Source organism: Bombina bombina, chromosome 3, assembly GCF_027579735.1.
Source record: "Bombina bombina isolate aBomBom1 chromosome 3, aBomBom1.pri, whole genome shotgun sequence".
Lineage (NCBI taxonomy): Eukaryota > Metazoa > Chordata > Amphibia > Anura > Bombinatoridae > Bombina > Bombina bombina.
The window spans coordinates 711,475,665-711,497,610 of record NC_069501.1 but is presented as its reverse complement, the minus strand read 5'-3'; the positions used below and the strand labels follow the sequence as shown (position 1 = coordinate 711,497,610).

Genomic DNA, 21,946 nt, shown 5'->3' with positions numbered 1-21,946 from the left:
CAAACAGCGTTTTCCCCTTGAAAGGAATGTTAAGTAGTTTGTTCTTGGAAGACGCATCCGCTGACCAAGATTTCAACCAAAGCGCTCTGCGCGCCACAATAGCAAACCCAGAATTTTTCGCCGCTAACCTAGCCAATTGCAAAGTGGCGTCTAGGGTGAAAGAATTGGCCAATTTGAGAGCACGGATTCTGTCCATAATCTCCTCATAAGGAGGAGAATCACTATCGATCGCCTTTACTAGCTCATCGAACCAGAAACACGCGGCTGTAGTGACAGGGACAATGCATGAAATTGGTTGTAGAAGGTAACCTTGCTGAACAAACATCTTTTTAAGCAAACCTAATTTTTTATCCATAGGATCTTTGAAAGCACAACTATCTTCTATGGGTATAGTGGTGCGTTTGTTTAAAGTAGAAACCGCTCCCTCGACCTTGGGGACTGTCTGCCATAAGTCCTTTCTGGGGTCGACCATAGGAAACAATTTTTTAAATATGGGGGGAGGGACGAAAGGTATACCGGGCCTTTCCCATTCTTTATTTACAATGTCCGCCACCCGCTTGGGTATAGGAAAAGCTTCTGGGAGCCCCGGGACCTCTAGGAACTTGTCCATTTTACATAGTTTCTCTGGGATGATCAAATTCTCACAATCATCCAGAGTGGATAATACCTCCTTAAGCAGAGCGCGGAGATGTTCCAACTTAAATTTAAATGTAATCACATCGGGTTCAGCTTGTTGAGAAATTTTCCCTGAATCTGAAATTTCTCCCTCAGACAAAACCTCCCTGGCCCCCTCAGACTGGTGTAGGGGCATTTCAGAACCATTATCATCAGCGTCCCCATGCTCTTCAGTATCTAAAACAGAGCAGTCGCGCTTGCGCTGATAAGTGGGCATTTTGGCTAAAATGTTTTTGATAGAATTATCCATTACAGCCGTTAATTGTTGCATAGTAAGGAGTATTGGCGCGCTAGATGTACTAGGGGCCTCCTGAGTGGGCAAGACTGGTGTAGACGAAGGAGGGAATGATGCAGTACCATGCTTACTCCCCTCACTTGAGGAATCATCTTGGGCATCATTTTCAGTGTCACATAAATCACATCTATTTAAATGAGAAGGAACCTTGGCTTCCCCACATTCAGAACACAGTCTATCTGGTAGTTCAGACATGTTAAACAGGCATAAACTTGATAACAAAGTACAAAAAACGTTTTAAAATAAAACCGTTACTGTCACTTTAAATTTTAAACTGAACACACTTTATTACTGCAATTGCGAAAAAATATGAAGGAATTGTTCAAAATTCACCAAAATTTCACCACAGTGTCTTAAAGCCTTAAAAGTATTGCACACCAAATTTGGAAGCTTTAACCCTTAAAATAACGGAACCGGAGCCGTTTTTATCTTTAACCCCTTTACAGTCCCTGGTATCTGCTTTGCTGAGACCCAACCAAGCCCAAAGGGGAATACGATACCAAATGACGCCTTCAGAAAGTCTTTTCTATGTATCAGAGCTCCTCACACATGCGACTGCATGTCATGCTTCTCAAAAACAAGTGCGCAATACCGGCGCGAAAATGAGGCTCTGCCTATGATTAGGGAAAGCCCCTAGAGAATAAGGTGTCTAAAACAGTGCCTGCCGATATTATTTTACAAAAATACCCAGATTAAATGATTCCTCAAGGCTAAATATGTGTATATATGAATCGATTTAGCCCAGAAAATGTCTACAGTCTTAATAAGCCCTTGTGAAGCCCTTATTTACTGTCTGAATAAAAATGGCTTACCGGATCCCATAGGGAAAATGACAGCTTCCAGCATTACATCGTCTTGTTAGAATGTGTCATACCTCAAGCAGCAAAAGACTGCTCACTGTTCCCCCAACTGAAGTTAATTCCTCTCAACAGTCCTGTGTGGAACAGCCAAGGATTTTAGTAACGGTTGCTAAAATCATTTTCCTCTTACAAACAGAAATCTTCATCTCTTTTCTGTTTCAGAGTAAATAGTACATACCAGCACTATTTTAAAATAACAAACTCTTGATTGAATAAAAAAAACTACAGTTAAACACTAAAAAACTCTAAGCCATCTCCGTGGAGATGTTGCCTGTACAACGGCAAAGAGAATGACTGGGGTAGGCGGAGCCTAGGAGGGATCATGTGACCAGCTTTGCTGGGCTCTTTGCCATTTCCTGTTGGGGAAGAGAATATCCCACAAGTAAGGATGACGCCGTGGACCGGACACACCTATGTTGGAGAAAATGTCAGATTATATAATAATGTCACCACTGTGTCTCGTACAACATGCTAATATAATGGCAATCACATGGTCAGAGCATTCAGTTGTTACAGTTAAATTACACTGGCCTACATCTCCAAATAGGGAAACAAAAAGGAAACTAGATGATTAAATTATGAAAAGACCCCTTGATCAAAACCCAAACATCTCCTGTGGAATATTTTAGTTTTAACAATGTTCAAGACCTCCCCCCTCATAGTATATGGGAGGCCCACAAGTGTGTACTTAGGGGACGAATTTATAGCAATCAAAGCACCACATATAAAACAGTCCCATACTAATTTATCTTATCTTCTAGATAGTCTATCAAATTTACAAGACAAAAGCTTTAGCCCACAGACACTACTCTTTTAAACTACAAAGAACACACCAAAGACAGATTTTTCAACTTTTAGGTAAAATAGCAAATAAAGATTTACATCTTAAAAGAAACCATTATGAGGGAGACAATAAACAAGGACGCTACTTAGCAAGCAAACGTCATAACAAAAAATCCTATATTTTAAATATAACGGATGAGAAAGATCAAATGGAATTCTCCTCTAAGGAAATAACTAACACTTTCCATAAATGCTATGAAAATCCATATAATTTAAATAATTGTGAACAAGAAGCTCTTATCCCTAAGACTACAGAGACCATTCTCTAATTTATCAAAATTAAACCTATGCACACTATCCCCAGAACAAAAAGATTATCTAGATGAACCCATGACTTGCGAAGAACTGCTCAATACAATTTCTTCCTTGCCACAGGGAAATCACCAGGACCAGATGGATACAGATATGCTTACTATTCTACCTTTAAGGAAATCATCTCCCCACATCTACTGTCCTACCTTCATAGCACTGATGATAGCCACTTCTTTCCTTCACCGGTGCTACAAGCACATATAATTGTAATTCCTAAACCCCACATATCATCCCAGGCCTATCTCACTTATGAATTCAGATGTCACAATTTATGCTAAAATATTAGCAAACAGAATTAACAATATTTTACCATATATTATACACGTAGATCAGGTTGGTTTTATTCCTAAACGTGAAGCTAAGGATTATACTGTGAAAGCCCTTCAAATAATTTGCTATGCAAAACACAAGCGTATCACTATCTTAGTTCTTTCGCCAGAGTTGCAGAGAAAGCATTTGATCGTGTCAAATGGTCATTTCTCAGATCCATTTTGCAAGCTTTGGGTTATGTGAAATCATCTTGAATAGAATATTTGCCCTCTACTCTAATCTGACTGCCAAAGTCTGTGTTAATTGTATTCAATCTACTTCTTTTTAAATTTCAAACGGCCCCCGTCAAAAGTGCCTTCTCTCTCCCTTATTGTTTGCCTGTATTCTAGAGATGTTGGTCACCAAAATTAGGCAAACACAAGTTATTATTCGATGATGACATCCTATTCTCCATCACTAACAAATTAGGCAAAACAAAAGGATTTCTGGATTTACAATAGATTCCTCAGAACACAAGTTATTATTCGATGACGACATCTTATTCTCTATCACTAACCCTAACAGTTCTATTCCAGTACTTATGTCAGAACTTGAAACCATTCGCAATATATGCAACTTCCTAATCAATTAACCGAAATCTGAAATCCTGAATATTAACCTACATACTCCGCTCGCAGCTGAGGTGAGGATATAATGCCCCTTTAAATAGTGCAATTCATTGACATTGAAGCTTATAGAACAGCTATATTTGTATAGAGAATAGCTGATTGGAGACCTCGTAAAAAATTCAAGCTGTGGGTTTCTACTGAACAGAGCATCTATAATACGCACTGCCTGAGTAGAATTTGTTTGCAATCAAAAACATCTCTGCGGAATCTGTTGGCGCTCTACAAATACCTGATAATAATAATAATAATTATTAATAACGTGAAAATCCTAAATCCCCTTAATAAAGAAACTCTCAAAATTAGGGAATTGACAAACAAGAAGAATCCTTATTTATCATATTTCAGTCATATGTGGTGGTGGTGCCAAAATCTCTCTAAATTATGGCATGAGATCATTCATGAAATTGAGGAGATTCTTCATATTTCATGCCCTCTTGATTCACTTATTTGGCTTTTGAATAGAGCTCCTGAAATCTCAGTAAATTCTCAAGTGCAAATTATTTTAAATTATGGTTAATAACTGCCAAAATTAGAAAAGTAAGGAAAGTCCAAATATCTAAATGTGGAGGAATAAAGTTTCTGGATTAATAGAACTAGATGAATAATCCTATCAGAAATGTACTAACCTAGATACATAAATTCAGATGTGGGAAGACTAATTATAAAATTGTTATAAGACTTTGCAAAAACATATGATAAAGGGACAGTCTAGTCCAAAATAAACTTTGATGATTCAGATAGAGAATGACATTTTAAACAATTTTCCAATTTACTTTTATCACCAATTTTGCTTTGTAGTCTTGGTATTCTTAGTTGAAAGGTAAACCTAGGAGGTTCATATGCTAATGTCTAAACCCTTGAAGCCCACCTCTTCTCTCAGGGCATTTTGACAGTTTTTCAACACTAGAGGGTGTTAGTTCATGTGTGTCATATAGATAACACTGTGCTTACGCACGTGGCGTTCAGGTGAGCCAGCTCTGATTGGCTAAAATGGATGTCTGTCAAAAGAACTGAAATAAGGGGGCAGTTTGCATAGGATTAGATACAAGGTAATCACAGAGGTAAAAAGTGTATTTATATAATTGTGTTGGTTGTGCAAAACTAGGGAATGGGTTAAAGGGATTATCTAACTTTTTAACCCCTTAGTGACCAGAGCACTTTTCCATTTTCTGTCCGTTTGGGACCAAGGCTATTTTTACATTTTTGCGGTGTTTGTGTTTAGCTGTAATTTTCCTCTTACTCATTTACTGTACCCACACATATTATATACCGTTTTTCTCGCCACTAAATGGACTTTCTAAAGATACCATTATTTTCATCATATCTTATAATTTACTATAAAAAAAAATATAAAATATGAGGAAAAATTGAAAAAAACACACTTTTTCTAACTTTGACCCCCAAAATCTGTTACATATCTACAACCACCAAAAAACACCCATGCTAAATAGTTTCTAAATTTTGTCCTGAGTTTAGAAATACCCAATTTTTACATGTTCTTTGCTTTTTGTGCAAGTTATAGGGCCATAAATACAAGTAGCACTTTGCTATTTCCAAACCACTTTTTTCCAAAATTAGCGCTAGTTACATTAGAACACTAATATCTTTCAGGAATCCCTGAATATCCCTTGACATGTATATATTTTTTTTTAGTAGACATCCCAAAGTATTGATCTAGGACAATTTTGGTATATTTCATACCACCATTTCACCGCCAAATGCGATCAAATACAAAAAATCGTTCACTTTTTCACAAATTTTTTCACAAACTTTTGGTTTCTCACTGAAATTATTTACAAACAACTTGTGCAATTATGGCATAAATGGTTGTAAATTCTTCTCTGGGATCCCCTTTGTTCAGAAATAGCAGACATATATGGCTTTGGCGTTGCTTTTTGGTAATTAGAAGGCCGCTAAATGCCACTGCGCACCACAAGTGTATTATGCCCAGCAGTTAAGGGGTTAATTAGGGAGCTTTTAGGGAGCTTGTAGGGTTAATTTTAGCTTTAGTGTAGTATAGTAGACAACCCCAAGTATTGATCTAGGCACATTTTGGTATATTTCATGCCACCATTTCACCGCCAAATGCGATCAAATTGAAAAAAAAGTTAAATTTTTCACAATTTTAGGTTTCTCACTGAAATAATTTACAAACAGCTTGTGCAATTATGGCACAAATGGTTGTAAATACTTGTCTGGGATCCCCTTTGTTCAGAAATAGCAGACATATATGACTTTGGCGTTGCTTTCTGGTAATTAGAAGGCCGCTAAATCCTGCTGCGCCTCACACGTGTATTCTGGCTAGCAGTGAAGGGGTTAATTAGGGAGTTTGTAGGGAGCTTGCAGGATTAATTTTAGCTTTAGTGTAGAGATCAGCCTCCCACCTGACACATCCCACCCCCTGATCCCTCCCAAACAGCTCCCTTCCCTCCCCCACCCCACAATTGTCCCCGCCATCTTAAGTACTGGCAGAAAGTCTGCCAGTACTAAAATAAAAGGGTTTTTTAAAAAATAAATAATTTTTTTTTAGCATATTTACATATGCTAGGGTGTAGGATCCCCCCCTTAGCCCCCAACCTCCCTGATCCCCCCCAAAACCGCTCTCTGACCATCCCCTCTGCCTCATTGGGGGCCATCTTGGGTACTGGCAGCTGTCTGCCAGTACCCAGTTTGCAAAAAAAAAGGGCTTTTTTTATATTTATTTGTCTTTTTTCTGTAGTGTAGCTTCCCCCCCACACAGACAAACCCCCACCACCTTGCTGATCTTTTTTTTTTTTAAAAAATATTAGGGCATTTAAACATTTTTACTAACTCATTTTCTGTAGTGTAGCGGTTCCCACCCGCTCCCTCCCCGTGCACGCGCCCGCCCCCGCCCTCCCGTGCACGCGCGCGCGCCCGTGCGCGCCCCCGCTCATCCCCGCCCACGATCCCGCCCCCCCTGCACATAACCAGGGCCATCGATGGCCGCCACCCGCCTCCCGGTCCGGCTCCCACCCACCAACGCCGGGAACCACCGATCTCCGGTGCAGAGAGGGCCACAGAGTGGCTCTCTCTGCACCGGATGGCTTAAAAAAGTTATTGCAGGATGCCTCCATATCGAGGCATCACTGCAATAACCGGAAAGCAGCTGGAAGCGAGCAGGATCGCTTCCAGCTGCTTTCCAAACCGAGGACGTGCAGGGTACGTCCTCAGGCGTTAACTGCCTTTTTTTTGAGGACGTACCCTGCACGTCCTCGGTCGTTAAGGGGTTAAACAATAATAATTCTGGTGTAGACTGTCCCTTTAATAGTACACATTAAACCTAATATTGCTGGAATAATTACTAGTATATGGCTAGACAAGATGCTCCTTTAATCACGCTTTTATAATGGTCTTACTGGTACTTAAACTCTGGATAGTCAATGGTATTCACCACCCATGATAATTGTTAAAATTCTTTAGAATGTTAATTTAGGAGCATTTATGTTTTTCTCTTATTTTTTGTACATTGTTAAAAAAAGAAATGAATCCACATCATCTTGCTTGCACAAATGTACTTTATTGTATGCATTTAGTATTTGTTGATAAAGACTGGATTCCAAAAAAAAACAAAAAAAAAAACAAACAAAATGCGTACATAAAAGGAACACTAAAGTCAAAATAGTAAATGTTCACGATTCAGTTAGAACATGTAGTCCACCATATATACACGTGTTTTGGTATTGACTGATGATTTCATTAAAGAATTTTGCAAGGAAAAAGAAAAAAAGGTTCAAGTTGTGTTTCATGCAAGTCTTTGAAGTCACATTAAAGGGACATGAAACCCAACAATTTTCATTTATTATTTGGATAGAGAATACAATTTTAAACAATTTTCCAGTTTACTTCTATCATTTAATTTGCTTCCTTCTCTTGTTATCCTTTGATGAAAAGTGTATCTAGGCAAGCTCAGAAGCAGCAGAGAACCTAGGTTCTAGCTGTTGATTGGTGGCTGCATATATATATTGATTGTGATTGGCTCACCAATGTGTTCAGTCAGAAACCATTTGTGCATTGCTGCTCCTTCAACAAATTATACCAAGAGAATTAAACAAATTAGATAATAGAAGAAAATTAGAAAGTTGTTTAAAATTGCATTCTCTATTTGAATTATGAAAGAGAACATTTGGGTTCCATGTCCCTTTAACCTTCCAGTAGTTACTTCTTTAATTTCCAGATGGGGATATTTCAGCATTCAACAGAAGTGGTACGTACATAGGTAAAACATTGCAGCTAAAAGTGTTTCTAAGAGAAATTAGTCTCATATTCATTTATAAAATATTTTACCAGGAAGGATACATTTGGGGTCCCTCAGCTTGGTAAAAGTAGCACAAATTTAGCCAACTCACGTGTTAGAAGGCAAGATATAAACTTGCAGTAAAAGCATACTGAAAGAATGAATGATTGCATCCATTTACACTAACCTTGTTCATTTTGCTTTCATCCACCACATCCTTGGTTATTTCTTGGATGATTTCAGGGCAGAGAACCAATAAAATAATTTGCAAAGGCCATACAGCTACTTTACGTTTGTTACTTTCAGCAAAACTGTCCACTAAGTCAAATAGCTTTTCTGCGCAGTCTAGAACGAAGGAAAAAAAATAAATGTTTTATTGTCTTTGATAATTCAAATTCTTCACTGACTAATTATGCATACAGAAGAGATGTTATTTAATAAAAAATAACATATTGGCAAATCCAGAAGAATAGCATGCAAAATATTCTAGAATGCATAAACTTAGCAATGTTCACATTTTTATCACAAGTTTTATAGGTTTTACATGTTAATATCTGATATTTGTTTTCTTGTTTTAAATTTAGAAAATATGTAACTCAATTATTCGCTTAACTATTGTCTGTGTTTAGAAAAACATAGGACTAGATATTTCCACTAATTAAAGGGACACTAAATACTTTTAATAAGCATTGTAGCTGTAGCTTTCACTACATCCCAGTGCTAACGCATTTGCGCATGTGCAGCAACTCTCCTTCAGATACCTGCAGTATAGCCTAGGTTCCATAATGGCAGCATGACTAGAAGGAGGTTCATGTTTAAAGAACAGTAGGAACATATGTATATATATATATATATATATATATATATATATATATATATATATATATATATATATATATATATATATATATATATATATATATATATATGCTATACTTAACTAGTAACTTTTTATTCTTATTTGTACATTATAGAGATTTTTCAAAAATTTCTAAAATTTTAGCAAATAGAAAACTGGTCCTTTAATATTCAAAACACAACCTACCTGCCATATCAGTCTGCGGTCTCTGGTACAATTTTGTAAATTCATCTGGATAATTTTCTACCCAATTCCAAAATGCCTAAATGAATAAAAAAATATTGGTTACGTATAATAAATAAATGTTCTGCATAAAGAAGCTACATATCAGTATACACACAATATAACATGCATGAAATGCCTATAATACCTGGAGATAAATAATGATTATTTTCACATAAAAACATCACTATACCAATATTGGCTGTCCTAGTAGAAAAAAAAATATTTATTTGCCTATGAGAGTTTATCTGAAAAAACAGAATTTATGCTTACCTGATAAATTACTTTCTCCAACGGTGTGTCCGGTCCACGGCGTCATCCTTGCTTGTGGGAATATCTCTTCCCCAACAGGAAATGGCAAAGAGTCCCAGCAAAGCTGGCCATATAGTCCCTCCTAGGCTCCGCCCACCCCAGTCATTCGACCGACGGACAGGAGGAAAAAACAGAATTTATGTTTACCTGATAAATTACTTTCTCCAACGGTGTGTCCGGTCCACGGCGTCATCCTTACTTGTGGGATATTCTCTTCCCCAACAGGAAATGGCAAAGAGCCCAGCAAAGCTGGTCACATGATCCCTCCTAGGCTCCGCCTACCCCAGTCATTCGACCGACGTTAAGGAGGAATATTTGCATAGGAGAAACCATATGATACCGTGGTGACTGTAGTTAAAGAAAATAAATTATCAGACCTGATTAAAAAACCCGGGCGGGCCGTGGACCGGACACACCGTTGGAGAAAGTAATTTATCAGGTAAACATAAATTCTGTTTTCTCCAACATAGGTGTGTCCGGTCCACGGCGTCATCCTTACTTGTGGGAACCAATACCAAAGCTTTAGGACACGGATGATGGGAGGGAGCAAATCAGGTCACCTAGATGGAAGGCACCACGGCTTGCAAAACCTTTCTCCCAAAAATAGCCTCAGAAGAAGCAAAAGTATCAAACTTGTAAAATTTGGTAAAAGTGTGCAGTGAAGACCAAGTCGCTGCCCTACATATCTGATCAACAGAAGCCTCGTTCTTGAAGGCCCATGTGGAAGCCACAGCCCTAGTGGAATGAGCTGTGATTCTTTCGGGAGGCTGCCGTCCGGCAGTCTCGTAAGCCAATCTGATGATGCTTTTAATCCAAAAAGAGAGAGAGGTAGAAGTTGCTTTTTGACCTCTCCTTTTACCGGAATAAACAACAAACAAGGAAGATGTTTGTCTAAAATCCTTTGTAGCATCTAAATAGAATTTTAGAGCGCGAACAACATCCAAATTGTGCAACAAACGTTCCTTCTTCGAAACTGGTTTCGGACACAGAGAAGGTACGATAATCTCCTGGTTAATGTTTTTGTTAGAAACAACTTTTGGAAGAAAACCAGGTTTAGTACGTAAAACCACCTTATCTGCATGGAACACCAGATAAGGAGGAGAACACTGCAGAGCAGATAATTCTGAAACTCTTCTAGCAGAAGAAATTGCAACCAAAAACAAAACTTTCCAAGATAATAACTTAATATCAACGGAATGTAAGGGTTCAAACGGAACCCCCTGAAGAACTGAAAGAACTAAGTTGAGACTCCAAGGAGGAGTCAAAGGTTTGTAAACAGGCTTGATTCTAACCAGAGCCTGAACAAAGGCTTGAACATCTGGCACAGCTGCCAGCTTTTTGTGAAGTAACACAGACAAGGCAGAAATCTGTCCCTTCAGGGAACTTGCAGATAATCCTTTTTCCAATCCTTCTTGAAGGAAGGATAGAATCTTAGGAATCTTAACCTTGTCCCAAGGGAATCCTTTAGATTCACACCAACAGATATATTTTTTCCAAATTTTGTGGTAAATCTTTCTAGTTACAGGCTTTCTGGCCTGAACAAGAGTATCGATAACAGAATCTGAGAACCCTCGCTTCGATAAGATCAAGCGTTCAATCTCCAAGCAGTCAGCTGGAGTGAGACCAGATTCGGATGTTCGAACGGACCTTGAACAAGAAGGTCTCGTCTCAAAGGTAGCTTCCATGGTGGAGCCGATGACATATTCACCAGATCTGCATACCAAGTCCTGCGTGGCCACGCAGGAGCTATCAAGATCACCGACGCCCTTTCCTGATTGATCCTGGCTACCAGCCTGGGGATGAGAGGAAACGGCGGAAATACATAAGCTAGTTTGAAGGTCCAAGGTGCTACTAGTGCATCCACTAGAGCCGCCTTGGGATCCCTGGATCTGGACCCGTAGCAAGGAACTTTGAAGTTCTGACGAGAGGCCATCAGATCCATGTCTGGAATGCCCCACAGTTGAGTGACTTGGGCAAAGATTTCCGGACGGAGTTCCCACTCCCCCGGATGCAATGTCTGACGACTCAGAAAATCCGCTTCCCAATTTTCCACTCCTGGGATGTGGATAGCAGACAGGTGGCAGGAGTGAGACTCCGCCCATAGAATGATTTTGGTCACTTCTTCCATCGCCAGGGAACTCCTTGTTCCCCCCTGATGGTTGATGTACGCAACAGTTGTCATGTTGTCTGATTGAAACCGTATGAACTTGGCCCTCGCTAGCTGAGGCCAAGCCTTGAGAGCATTGAATATCGCTCTCAGTTCCAGAATATTTATCGGTAGAAGAGATTCTTCCCGAGACCAAAGACCCTGAGCTTTCAGGGATCCCCAGACCGCGCCCCAGCCCATCAGACTGGCGTCGGTCGTGACAATGACCCACTCTGGTCTGCGGAAGGTCATCCCTTGTGACAGGTTGTCCAGGGACAGCCACCAACGGAGTGAGTCTTTGGTCCTCTGATTTACTTGTATCCTCGGAGACAAGTTTGTATAGTCCCCATTCCACTGACTGAGCATGCACAGTTGTAATGGTCTTAGATGAATGCGCGCAAAAGGAACTATGTCCATTGCCGCTACCATCAAACCTATCACTTCCATGCACTGCGCTATGGAAGGAAGAGGAACGGAATGAAGTATCCGACAAGAGTCTAGAAGTTTTGTTTTTCTGGCCTCTGTCAGAAAAATCCTCATTTCTAAGGAGTCTATTATTGTTCCCAAGAAGGGAACCCTTGTTGACGGAGATAGAGAACTCTTTTCCCCGTTCACTTTCCATCCGTGAGATCTGAGAAAGGCCAGGACGATGTCCGTGTGAGCCTTTGCTTGAGGAAGGGACGACGCTTGAAGAATGTCGTCCAAGTAAGGTACTACAGCAATGCCCCTTGGTCTTAGCACAGCTAGAAGGGACCCTAGTACCTTTGTGAAAATCCTTGGAGCAGTGGCTAATCCGAAAGGAAGCGCCACGAACTGGTAATGCTTGTCCAGGAATGCGAACCTTAGGAACCGATGATGTTCCTTGTGGATAGGAATATGTAGATACGCATCCTTTAAATCCACCGTGGTCATGAATTGACCTTCCTGGATGGAAGGAAGAATTGTTCGAATGGTTTCCATTTTGAACGATGGAACCTTGAGAAACTTGTTTAAGATCTTGAGATCTAAGATTGGTCTGAACGTTCCCTCTTTTTTGGGAACTATGAACAGATTGGAGTAGAACCCCATCCCTTGTTCTCCTAATGGAACAGGATGAATCACTCCCATTTTTAACAGGTCTTCTACACAACGTAAGAATGCCTGTCTTTTTATGTGGTCTGAAGACAACTGAGACCTGTGGAACCTCCCCCTTGGGGGAAGCCCCTTGAATTCCAGAAGATAACCTTGGGAGACTATTTCTAGCGCCCAAGGATCCAGAACATCTCTTGCCCAAGCCTGAGCGAAGAGAGAGAGTCTGCCCCCCACCAGATCCGGTCCCGGATCGGGGGCCAACATTTCATGCTGTCTTGGTAGCAGTGGCAGGTTTCTTGGCCTGCTTTCCCTTGTTCCAGCCTTGCATTGGTCTCCAAGCTGGCTTGGCTTGAGAAGTATTACCCTCTTGCTTAGAGGACGTAGCACTTTGGGCTGGTCCGTTTCTACGAAAGGGACGAAAATTAGGTTTATTTTTGGCCTTGAAAGGCTGATCCTGAGGAAGGGCGTGGCCCTTACCCCCAGTGATATCAGAGATAATTTCTTTCAAGTCAGGGCCAAACAGCGTTTTCCCCTTGAAAGGAATGTTAAGTAGCTTGTTCTTGGAAGACGCATCAGCTGACCAAGATTTCAACCAAAGCGCTCTGCGCGCCACAATAGCAAACCCAGAATTCTTAGCCGCTAACCTAGCCAATTGCAAAGTGGCGTCTAGGGTGAAAGAATTAGCCAATTTGAGAGCATTGATTCTGTCCATAATCTCCTCATAAGGAGGAGAATCACTATCGACCGCCTTTACCAGCTCATCGAACCAGAAACACGCGGCTGTAGCGACAGGGACAATGCATGAAATTGGTTGTAGAAGGTAACCCTGCTGAACAAACATCTTTTTAAGCAAACCTTCTAATTTTTTATCCATAGGATCTTTGAAAGCACAACTATCTTCTATGGGTATAGTGGTGCGTTTGTTTAAAGTGGAAACCGCTCCCTCGACCTTGGGGACTGTCTGCCATAAGTCCTTTCTGGGGTCGACCATAGGAAACAATTTTTTAAATATGGGGGGAGGGACGAAAGGAATACCGGGCCTTTCCCATTCTTTATTTACAATGTCCGCCACCCGCTTGGGTATAGGAAAAGCTTCTGGGAGCCCCGGGACCTCTAGGAACTTGTCCATTTTACATAGTTTCTCTGGGATGACCAACTTGTCACAATCATCCAGAGTGGATAATACCTCCTTAAGCAGAATGCGGAGATGTTCCAACTTAAATTTAAACGTAATCACATCAGGTTCAGCTTGTTGAGAAATGTTCCCTGAATCAGTAATTTCTCCCTCAGACAAAACCTCCCTGGCCCCATCAGACTGGTTTAGGGGCCCTTCAGAACCATTATTATCAGCGTCGTCATGCTCTTCAGTATCTAAAACAGAGCAGTCGCGCTTACGCTGATAAGTGTGCATTTTGGCTAAAATGTTTTTGACAGAATTATCCATTACAGCCGTTAATTGTTGCATAGTAAGGAGTATTGGCGCGCTAGATGTACTAGGGGCCTCCTGAGTGGGCAAGACTCGTGTAGACGAAGGAGGGAATGATGCAGTACCATGCTTACTCCCCTCACTTGAGGAATCATCTTGGGCATCATTGTCATTGTCACATAAATCACATTTATTTAAATGAGAAGGAACTCTGGCTTCCCCACATTCAGAACACAGTCTATCTGGTAGTTCAGACATGTTAAACAGGCATAAACTTGATAACAAAGTACAAAAAACGTTTTAAAATAAAACCGTTACTGTCACTTTAAATTTTAAACTGAACACACTTTATTACTGCAATTGCGAAAAAATATGAAGGAATTGTTCAAAATTCACCAAAATTTCACCACAGTGTCTTAAAGCCTTAAAAGTATTGCACACCAAATTTGGAAGCTTTAACCCTTAAAATAACGGAACCGGAGCCGTTTTTAACTTTAACCCCTTTACAGTCCCTGGTATCTGCTTTGCTGAGACCCAACCAAGCCCAAAGGGGAATACGATACCAAATGACGCCTTCAGAAAGTCTTTTCTATGTATCAGAGCTCCTCACACATGCGACTGCATGTCATGCCTCTCAAAAACAAGTGCGCAACACCGGCGCGAAAATGAGGCTCTGCCTATGATTTGGGAAAGCCCCTAAGAATAAGGTGTCTAAAACAGTGCCTGCCGATATAATCTTATTAAAATACCCAGATTAAATGATTCCTCAAGGCTAAATATGTGTTAATAATGAATCGATTTAGCCCAGAAAAAGTCTACAGTCTTAATAAGCCCTTGTGAAGCCCTTATTTACTATCTTAATAAAACATGGCTTACCGGATCCCATAGGGAAAATGACAGCTTCCAGCATTACATCGTCTTGTTAGAATGTGTCATACCTCAAGCAGCAAGAGACTGCTCACTGTTCCCCCAACTGAAGTTAATTCCTCTCAACAGTCCTGTGTGGAACAGCCATGGATTTTAGTAACGGTTGCTAAAATCATTTTCCTCATACAAACAGAAATCTTCATCTCTTTTCTGTTTCTGAGTAAATAGTACATACCAGCACTATTTTAAAATAACAAACTCTTGATTGAATAATAAAAACTACAGTTAAACACTAAAAAACTCTAAGCCATCTCCGTGGAGATGTTGCCTGTACAACGGCAAAGAGAATGACTGGGGTAGGCGGAGCCTAGGAGGAATCATGTGACCAGCTTTGCTGGGCTCTTTGCCATTTCCTGTTGGGGAAGAGAATATCCCACAAGTAAGGATGACGCCGTGGACCGGACACACCTATGTTGGAGAAATATAGGAGAAACCATATGGTACCATGGTGACTGTAGTTAGAGAAAATAATTCATCAGACCTGATTAAAAAACCAGGACGGGCCGTGGACCGGACACACCGTTGGAGAAAGTAATTTATCAGGTAAGCATAAATTCTGTTTTCTCCAACATTGGTGTGTCCGGTCCACGGCGTCATCCTTACTTGTGGGAACCAATACCAAAGCTTTAGGACACGGATGAAGGGAGGGAGCAAATCAGGTTACCTAAACGGAAGGCACCACGGCTTGCAAAACCTTTCTCCCAAAAATAGCCTCCGAAGAAGCAAAAGTATCAAATTTGTAAAATTTGGCAAAAGTGTGCAATGAAGACCAAGTCGCTGCCTTACATATCTGATCAACAGAAGCCTCGTTCTTGAAGTCCCATGTGGAAGCCACAGCCCTAGTGGAGTGAGCTGTGATTCTTTCAGGAGGCTGCCGTCCGGCAGTCTCGTAAGCCAATCGGATGATGCTTTTAAGCCAAAAGGAAAGAGGTAGAAGTCGCTTTTTGACCTCTCCTTTTACCAGAATAGATGACAAACAGAGAAGATGTTTGTCTGAAATCTTTTGTAGCTTCTAAATAGAATTTTAGAGCACGGACTACGTCCAAATTGTGTAACAAACGTTCCTTCTTTGAAACTGGATTCGGACACAAAGAAGGTACAACTATCTCCTGGTTAATATTTTTGTTAGAAACAACCTTTGGAAGAAAACCAGGCTTAGTACGCAAAACCACCTTATCCGCATGGAACACCAGATAGGGCGGAGAACACTGCAGAGCAGATAACTCTGAAACTCTTCTAGAAGAAGAAATAGCAACCAAAAACAAAACTTTCCAAGATAACAACTTAATATCTATGGAATGTAGAGGTTCAAACGGAACCCCTTGAAGAACTGAAAGAACTAGATTTAAACTCCAGGGAGGAGTCAAAGGTCTGTAAACAGGCTTGATCCTAACCAGAGCCTGAACAAATGCTTGAACATCTGGCATAGCTGCCAGTCGTTTGTGTAGTAAGACAGATAAAGCAGAAATCTGTCCCTTTAGAGAACTCGCAGATAATCCTTTATCCAAACCTTCTTGCAGAAAGGAAAGAATCTTAGGAATTTTTACCTTATTCCAAGGGAATCCCTTGGATTCACACCAGCTGATATATCTTTTCCATATTTTATGGTAAATCTTTCGTTACCGGTTTTCTGGCCTGAACCAGAGTATCAATCACCGAATCTGAAAACCCACGCTTTGATAGAATCAAGCGTTCAATCTCCAAGCCGTCAGCTGGAGGGAGACCAGATTTGGATGTTCGAATGGACCCTGAACAAGAAGGTCCTGTCTCAAAGGTAGCTTCCATGGTGGAACCGATGACATATTCACCAGGTCTGCATACCAAGTCCTGCGTGGCCACGCAGGAGCTATCAAGATCACCGAGGCCCTCTCCTGTTTGATCCTGGCTACCAGCCTGGGAATGAGAGGAAACGGTGGAAACACATAAGCTAGGTTGAAGGTCCAAGGCGCTACTAGTGCATCCACTAGAGTCGCCTTGGGATCCCTGGATCTGGACCCGTAGCAAGGAACCTTGAAGTTCTGACGAGACGCCATCAGATCCATGTCTGGAATGCCCCATAATTGAGTCAACTGGGCAAAAATCCCCGGGTGGAGTTCCCACTCCCCCGGATGGAATGTCTGACGACTCAGATAATCCGCTTCCCAGTTTTCCACACCTGGGATGTGGATCGCAGATAGATGGCAGGAGTGATTCTCCGCCCATTGTATTATTTTGGTTACTTCTTTCATCGCCAGGGAACTCCTTGTTCCCCCCTGATAATTGATATACGCAACAGTCGTCATGTTGTCTGATTGGAATCTTATGAATCTGGCCTTTGCAAGCTGAGGCCAAGCCCTGAGAGCATTGAATATCGCTCTTAGTTCCAGAATGTTTATCGGGAGAAGAGACTCTTCCCGAGACCATAGTCCCTGAGCTTTCAGGGATTCCCAGACTGCACCCCAGCCCACTAGACTGGCGTCGGTTGTGACAATGACCCACTCTGGTCTGCGGAAGCTCATTCCCTGGGATAGGTGGTCCAGGGATATCCACCAACGGAGTGAATCTCTGGTCTTCTGATCTACTTGAATCACTGGAGACAAGTCTGTATAGTCCCCATTCCACTGTTTCAGCATGCACAGTTGTAATGGTCTGAGATGAATTCGCGCAAAAGGAACAATGTCCATTGCTGCAACCATCAACCCTACTACTTCCATGCACTGAGCTATGGAAGGACGTGGAACAGAATGAAGAACTTGACAAGCGCTTAGAAGTTTTGACTTTCTGACATCTGTCTTTAAGATCCTCATTTCTAAGGAATCTATTATTGTTCCCAAGAAGGGAACTCTTGTTGACGGAGACAGAGAATTTTTTTCTATGTTCACCTTCCATCCGTGAGATCTGAGAAAGGCCAGAACGATGTCTGTATGAGCCTTTGCTTTTGAAAGGGACGATGCTTGTATTAGAATGTCGTCCAAGTATGGTACTACTGCAATGCCCCTCGGTCTTAGAACCGCTAGAAGGGACCCGAGTACCTTTGTGAAAATCCTTGGAGCAGTGGCTAATCCGAATGGGAGGGCCACAAACTGGTAATGTTTGTCCAGAAAGGCGAACCTTAGGAACTGCTGATGTTCTTTGTGGATAGGAATATGTAGGTACGCATCCTTTAGATCCACGGTAGTCATAAATTGACCTTCCTGGATAGTGGGTAGAATCGTTCGAATGGTTTCCATTTTGAACGATGGTACCCTGAGAAATTTGTTTAGGATCTTTAAATCCAAAATTGGTCTGAAGGTTCCCTCTTTTTTGGGAACTACGAACAGATTTGAGTAAAATCCCATTCCTTGTTCCGTCATTGGAACTGGGTGTATCACTCCCATCTTTAACAGGTCTTCTACACAATGTAAGAACGCCTGTTTCTTTATTTGGTTTGAGGATAAGTGAGACATGTGGAACCTTCCCCTTGGGGGTAGTTCCTTGAATTCCAGAAGATAACCCTGAGAAACTATTTCTAGCGTCCAGGGATCCTGAACATCTCTTGCCCAAGCCTGAGCAAAGAGAGAGAGTCTGCCCCCCACTAGATCCGGTCCCGGATCGGGGGCTACTCCTTCATGCTGTTTTGTTAGCGGTAGCAGGCTTCTTGGTGTGCTTACCCTTGTTCCAGCCTTGCATCGGTTTCCAGGCTGGTTTGGACTGTGAGGCATTACCCTCTTGCTTAGAGGATGCAGAATTAGAGGCCGGTCCGTTCCTGAAATTACGAAAGGAACGAAAATTAGACTTATTCTTGGCCTTGAAAAGCCTATCTTGTGGGAGGGCGTGATCCTTTCCCCCAGTGATGTCTGAGATAATCTCTTTCAATTCTGGTCCAAAGAGAGTTTTACCCTTGAAGGGGATGTTAAGCAATTTTGTCTTGGATGATACATCCGCTGACCAAGACTTTAGCCAAAGCGCTTTGCGCGCCACAATTGCAAACCCTGAATTTTTCGCCGCTAATCTAGCTAATTGCAAAGCGGCATCTAAAATAAAAGAGTTAGCCAACTTAAGTGCGTGAACTCTGTCCATAACCTCCTCATATGGAGTCTCTCTACTGAGCGACTTTTCTAGTTCCTCGAACCAGAACCACGCTGCTGTAGTGACAGGAACAATGCACGAAATAGGTTGTAGAAGGTAACCTTGCTGTACAAAAATCTTTTTAAGCAAACCTTCCAATTTTTTATCCATAGGATCTTTGAAAGCACAACTATCCTCGATAGGAATAGTAGTGCGCTTGTTTAGAGTAGAAACTGCCCCCTCGACCTTAGGGACTGTCTGCCATAAGTCCTTTCTGGGGTCGACCATAGGAAATAATTTTTTAAATATAGGAGGGGGAACAAAAGGTATGCCGGGCTTCTCCCACTCCTTATTCACTATATCCGCCACCCGCTTGGGTATAGGAAAAGCGTCGGGGTGCACCGGAACCTCTAGGAACTTGTCCATCTTGCATAATTTTTCTGGAATGACCAAGTTGTCACAATCATCCAGAGTAGATAACACCTCCTTAAGCAGTGCGCGGAGATGTTCTAATTTAAATTTAAATGTCACAACATCAGGTTCAGCCTGTTGAGAAATTTTTCCTGAATCTGAAATTTCCCCATCTGACAAAACCTCCCCTCATGGCCCATTCAGATTGGTGTGAGGGTATGACAGAACAATTATCATCAGCGCCCTCCTGCTCTTCAGTGTTTAAAACAGAGAAATCGCTCTTTCTCTGATATGCAGGCATTTTGGATAAAATATTTGCTGTGGAGTTATCCATTACAGCCGTCAATTGTTGCATGGTAATAAGCATTGGCGCGCTAGAAGTACTAGGAGCCTCCTGCGTGGGCAAAACTGGCGTAGACACAGAAGGAGATGATGTAGAACCATGTCTACTCCCTTCATCTGAGGAATCATCTTGGGCAATTTCATTATCTGTGGCAGTACTGTCCTTACTTTGTTTGGACGCTATGGCACAATTATCACACAATTTTGAAGGGGGAGACACATTGGCTTTCATACATATAGAACATAGCTTATCTGAAGGCACAGACATGTTAAACAGGCTTAAACTTGTCAATAAAGCACAAAAACCGTTTTAAAACAAAACCGTTACTGTCTCTTTAAATTTTAAACAGAGCACACTTTATTACTGAATATGTGAAAAAATATGAAGGAATTGTTCAAAATTTACCAAAATTTCACCACAGTGTCTTAAAGCATTAAAAGTATTGCACACCAATTTTCAGAGCTTTAACCCTTACAATAACGAAACCGGAGCCGGTTACAGATTTAACCCCTATACAGTCCCAGCTACAGCCTTTGCTGTGACTTTACCAAGCCCAGAGGGGAATACGATACCAAATGACGCCTTCTAGGAACTTTTCCAACTACTTTCAGGTCCTCAAACATGCATCTGCATGTCTTGCTCTCAAAAACAACTGCGCAGTAATGGCGCGAAAATGAGGCTCAGCCTACAACTGGGAAGGCCCTTCCTGACTGGAAAAGGTGTCTAACATAGTGCCTGACGTTTAATAAACGTTCCCCAAGTTTATAAGTGTGAATTATCAGCATAAACATGTATAAAATGTCCAAATAAAGCAATCGATTTAGCCCATAAAAGTGTCTACCAGTTTTATAGCCCATATTAAGCCCTTTATTCTGTTTGAGACTAAGAAAATGGCTTACCGGTCCCCATGAGGGGAAATGACAGCCTTCCAGCATTACACAGTCTTGTTAGAAATATGGCTAGTCATACCTTAAGCAGAAAAGTCTGCTAACTGTTTCCCCCAACTGAAGTTACTTCATATCAACAGTCCTATGTGGAAACAGCAATCGATTTTAGTTACTGTCTGCTAAAATCATCTTCCTCTCATAAACAGAAATCTTCATCTTTTTCTGTTTCAGAGTAAATAGTACATACCAGCACTATCTTAAAATAACAAACTCTTGATAGTAGAATAAAAAAACTACAACTAAACACCACATACTCTTAACCATCTCCGTGGAGATGTTGCCTGTGCAACGGCAAAGAGAATGACTGGAGTGGGCGGAGCCTAGGAGGGACTATATGGTCAGCTTTGCTGGGACTCTTTGCCATTTCCTGTTGGGGAAGAGATATTCCCACAAGTAAGGATGACGCCGTGGACCGGACACACCAATGTTGGAGAAATAATTGCAGTTAAATAATAAGTATTACCTAAGCAAACAACCTAAAATTGTTCTACGGTCACACAACATAAAAACATAGAATTTGAGGGTAGATAAGAACCAAAAGGCTGATCAGTCTACATATCACTACTGAGACCATTGAACATGGGTAAGATCACTGCACCCTACTGATTTAACAATTCTTTATGTTTAATAGATTGACCGTGTATTACTACAATGTTTAATGACACTTTTGTGTTACTCTGCATATAAGGTTTACTACTAAAGATATCGCTTGACATTTTTTCTGTATTTTTTTCCTAACAGTCAGCTTTGCACATTGTTTGCCCATGAAGCTGCAACTAAATTAGAATATTTGCCATTAAAATATGAACAGAATATAATCAAATTTATTATCAAGCTATTGTAACGTTAGTATTTTGCCTACATATGTGCAAGCTTAAAAACAGAATTTATGCTTACCTGATAAATTTATTTCTCTTGTGGTGTATCCAGTCCACAGAGTCATCCTTTACTTGTGGGATATTCTCCTTCCCAACAGGAAGTGGCAAAGAGAGCACACAGCAGAGCTGTCCATATAGCTCCCCCTCTAGTTCCACCCCCCCAGTCATTCGACCGAAGGTTAGGAAGAAAAAGGAGAAAC

At 41.1% G+C, this 21,946-nt stretch overlaps 1 protein-coding gene across 7 annotated transcripts in view; it reads right to left on the bottom strand.

The window, feature by feature from the left end:
- The window catches only part of NF1 (neurofibromin 1), a 1,508,106-nt gene that overhangs the window by 1,133,966 nt on the left and 352,194 nt on the right, over window positions 1-21,946 (bottom strand). For all 7 annotated transcript variants that reach the window (XM_053707520.1, XM_053707522.1, XM_053707523.1 and 4 more), the window contains exons 7-8: window positions 9,224-9,299; window positions 8,366-8,523 (exon numbers count right to left, since the gene is read on the bottom strand). In XM_053707520.1, coding sequence (XP_053563495.1) covers window positions 8,366-8,523; window positions 9,224-9,299 — 234 coding nt within the window. The remainder of the gene's footprint in view (window positions 1-8,365; window positions 8,524-9,223; window positions 9,300-21,946) is intronic.